We start from the raw sequence: 3,964 nt of genomic DNA, 5'->3' as shown, positions 1-3,964 counted from the left end.
TGAGGCACTTAATGGATTAATCCAAGAGGTCAAGAAAAGAGAAGCATGCATGGTCAATACTGATGGTGAGCCAAGATTGGTCCAAGTCATCAAAGCAATTCCGGATAAGGATCATTAGGAGTTGATGTGTGCATTAGCATGAAGGGGCGTGTACTGTTCATATGTAATGTTCACACGTGATAGTTATCCAAGTTCAAGAAAAACTGAATAGTTATCTTTAATCACTATTTTGATAGTTATCCATTTTAATAGTTATCTTTTGTTTATTTTTAGATTCATAGTTTGTTTAGAAGTCAAATAAGGCATGTTTATCCAAAAGGATAAATTTCTTTTGTTTAGGATAGAGTTTGAATTTATGTAATTCAGCCTATTAATAGGCGTGATTCAAGAGTTAATGAAAGACATCAATTTTTTTTTTTTCAAAAAAGAATTTTATGCATTCTCTTTGGTTCTTTAAGACCTTTTTGAACTTATCGAAATTCTCCGCGGCATTCGTGCTTGACTTATCAATCAATTCTTCCATCATTGATTGTGGCGTTTATGCTATACCAAGGTTCTTGCTTGCATATAATTCTTCCATCATTGATTGTGGCGTTTATGCTATACCAAGGTTCTTGCTTCCATATAAACAACGGGTTAAGGTTTCCACTCAAGCCTGATTTTAGATCGATCTTAGAGACTTTCTTGATTCGGGTTTTGTCAATTTCTTGGTGGGGTTCATATCACAAATTAATCAAACAGGGTCAAAGTCTAGAAAATTAAACTTCACAAACAGAACTACTTTCTATACCAATAATGCTCCAAAATAGTACACTTCAGATCATTATAATAGTGAATATTAGAAGTAAAATATCCATAACATTCCGTTTACAATGTAAAATCTCATCATACATGCTATTTTTTGTGACCAATGCAACTACAATTGTGAGGGAAGAGAGAGAGAGAGAGAGAGAGAGAGAGAGAGAGTCTGGCTTAACAAGGTGATAATCCAAACAATTTGGCTTGGCTGAAGGTAAAAATATGTAACTGGAAAATTTTGTAATAAAATTCTAAAGAAAGTTATTATCCTTCCCAACCCATTTGGAGGGCACGCTGTTCCCACATTGAGGTTGCCTTTCTCTCCTTGATGAGCAATGCTTCCGCACGCTCCCTGGCCCCCTCACAAGTTTCTGTCGCCGCATTGCACTTTTCTGCCTCCTTTTGGTACTGAGAAGCTATCCTTTTCGCTTCAGCAAATGTAACATTCATATGTCGGTTGTGTTCCTCGGAAACGGACTCTTGCAGTTTAAGCTCCTCAGTCAGAAGGTCCACAAATTGCTTCTCCATCTCCTGCTTGAGATCTGGGTCATTACTTCCACAATCTGCCTCAGCATTATCAGGATTAGGCCATGTATTAGTACATTATTTAAAAGAAAACTTTAGAAAGGAGCATGCTAAGATTCAAGCAGTTGAAAGCGAATCACTTTCCTTAAACCTATAAAATCACCTTGATTTCTCAGAATGCACACACATAGAGATAAGGGTGAATTTGATAACCAGTTTGATCCAGTAAGTTATTCAATAAATCTAACTAGTAACATGCAAACTGACCTGTGATAGAGAGATTGGCTAAACCTGCAAAACAACAATAAGAACCAAAATCACAAAAGTTAGAATATGTTATTCAGAAAGAGATCTCTTTTATATAGCAATGCAAACTTAACTCAATAACATAAATCTATTCATCAATCGCAAACATGACAAGAAAAGCAATAACAAAGTTTCACTTTTGCACACAATCTAAAAGGCCTAAATAACTTCTGCTATTAGTGGAGATGGAATTGATTATGCAACGAAAACAAGATCATGAACTTATGACACAACAAACATATTTCCCACATTGAGAGTTCCACAAAAATATTCACGAGGCCAAACCTGCAAATAAAATTTAATTAAGAGAAACACAGAGAAATCAAACTTTTCTTAGATCGTTTGAACGAAAGATAATTTTAAATTGACCGTTCTTCAATTAATCTATTCCTAAAGTTCTCTTCTCCCATTAGCCTTTACAGCTAAAGTGAGTAATTTATTTATACATTCACGTCCAAGACAACTTCATAATCCCTTTCACTTCTTAAATATTGTAATATGATCATAGACATCAACTATTTCCATTTTGAGCCATAATTTAAAACTGTTGTACAGGTACAGATTACTCAGCAAATATGGATATAACAAAGTTTGATCTTAGATGTTCACCAACTTTTTAAGGAGGAAATACAGAAAACACAATAAAAGGGCCCTCCAACGCAAAGTACAGTAAACTTTACTGTGCTAAACTCATACATCAAAGCTGGGAAAGGAAATGGGTGTTTCCATTACAAATAACGTGCAAACTATTTCGGAACCACAACAAAATCAGTAGATAAATAAAAAACAAAAAACAAAGTGGTACCAAAATAACATCTGAAATAATCCATTAGATTCCTCTTATTTTTGTCTCAACGACAGGAATCAGAAGAGAGAGAAAAAAAAAGGGACATCACAACCTGAAAAGCGGATTTCACTAACTGAAATTCGAGGCTCAAACAAATACCCAGAAACAGAAAAATATGTCAGAGGGTAGAATAAGCAATGCCCATAAACGAATCCTTCAAATCGGCAAACGGGTATTCTTAATTTCATCTTACTCAGCTCAGAATCAAACGAAATTTTGAATCATTAAGCAAAAATCCAAACTGGGTCTCACTCATTTAAATAGAAAAACGTAATCTGAACCAACCCAGAATCAGAATCAAAACAAAGACGTACTCACCAGGAGCAATCTTGAGGAGGGACAAAGGAGGAGGGCAATCGCAGATACAAGGAGGACAGGAGTTCTTGGAATTGCCCAGATTTATGCCCTTCTTGAACCTCCAATACAGAGCTGGTCCGCAAACGGCGAGAGCCGACACGACGGCGAAGATTACCAGACAACACCTCAAGCAAGCCCCAGATCGCCTCGACATCACTCTCCTCTCTCTCTCCTCTCTCTTTTTTCTCTCTCCTCTCTCTATTGGGTGTCTTAATATTTTGATGGTTTTGTGTTCCTGAGTGTGAAGCGAGATCCAGAAAATGGAGTGTGTGAAATGTGATTTTGGATTGAATCTACCCACTTGTAAACATTCTCTTGATGTTTAACTGTTGTTGAAAAGGTCAGTGTCTATGCATTAATGAGCTGTGTGTGTAATTAATCATCATGAAATGTCACCACGAACCTTTACCAAAAGATGACATACCCACCCTTCCACCTTTTTGTTGACTGAAAGCACTTGTTACAATTTCTAACACAAAAAAAGAAAAAGAAAAAAAAAAAAAAACAAGTGCAATAGCACAATTTATGTGATTAATAAATTATAGCACAAGTTTTTAAAGAAAAAATCTATGGTATTTTTTTCCTACTGGTAGGGAACGATTTTAAAATCCATCCGATGAAGATCAAGGGTAAATGAGACCAGATAAGTTTGATACGCTCCTTCACTTGCACGCATGGGATTTAGCCCCGTGATTGCATAGATCCAAATATTCTTAAGAGCGCACAAAAATAACCAAGCTCACCACAAGAGCTTCAAAACCCTCAAGTCCCACTCAAAACAACCGAAGGAAACTTTCATGTTTAAACAATATTAATAAACAACCGAAATTTAAAGACATTGTTGCACCATTGTCGAGATTTTCAACTATTCCTCCCAATTAAGTCGTCGAGAATTTCAGAAGTCATGATTAAACTTAGCTGTCGAGAAGTACTGATTAAAGAAAGATGTTGAGGAAGTATCATACAACTTTGTGAATGTGGTTGAGAAGTCCCCAAAAGGGTCCCGAAGATATTTGTGTAGAGAAGTCGATAAATCTGAGACAAGGCAAAGATCAACCGAAAGCCCGTCAAATCATGAGAAGATAACCCTCACTCATATTCATATGTGAATAGAAGATCAAATGTGGATTA

At 36.1% G+C, this 3,964-nt stretch overlaps 1 protein-coding gene across 1 annotated transcript; it reads right to left on the bottom strand.

Annotated features, from left to right (window-relative positions):
- Positions 1–764: 764 nt before the first annotated feature.
- Positions 765–3,266, bottom strand: LOC21399908. The gene is made up of 3 exons (XM_010105069.2): positions 2,795–3,266; positions 1,591–1,614; positions 765–1,361 (listed from the first exon to the last, which is right to left on the bottom strand). The coding sequence occupies exons 1-3, from the start codon at positions 2,985–2,987 to the stop codon at positions 1,063–1,065; spliced, it is 516 nt and encodes a 171-aa protein (XP_010103371.1). The 5' UTR covers positions 2,988–3,266; the 3' UTR covers positions 765–1,062.
- Positions 3,267–3,964: the final 698 nt, after the last annotated feature.

This window comes from Morus notabilis, unplaced genomic scaffold, assembly GCF_000414095.1.
Source record: "Morus notabilis unplaced genomic scaffold, ASM41409v2 Scaffold181, whole genome shotgun sequence".
Taxonomy (NCBI): Eukaryota; Viridiplantae; Streptophyta; class Magnoliopsida; order Rosales; family Moraceae; genus Morus; species Morus notabilis.
This window is presented reverse-complemented; position numbering and strand designations above follow the sequence as displayed.

Coding starts and splice junctions, on each gene's coding strand:
- LOC21399908 (XM_010105069.2), bottom strand. CDS start 2,987: ATGTCGAGGCGATCTGGGGCTTGCTTGAGGTGTTGTCTGGTAATCTTC. Junction 1,615..2,794: donor CCTCCTCAAGATTGCTCCTG/GTGAGTACGTCT, acceptor GTTGTTTTGCAG/GTTTAGCCAATCTCTCTATC. Junction 1,362..1,590: donor AGCCAATCTCTCTATCACAG/GTCAGTTTGCAT, acceptor ATGCTGAGGCAG/ATTGTGGAAGTAATGACCCA.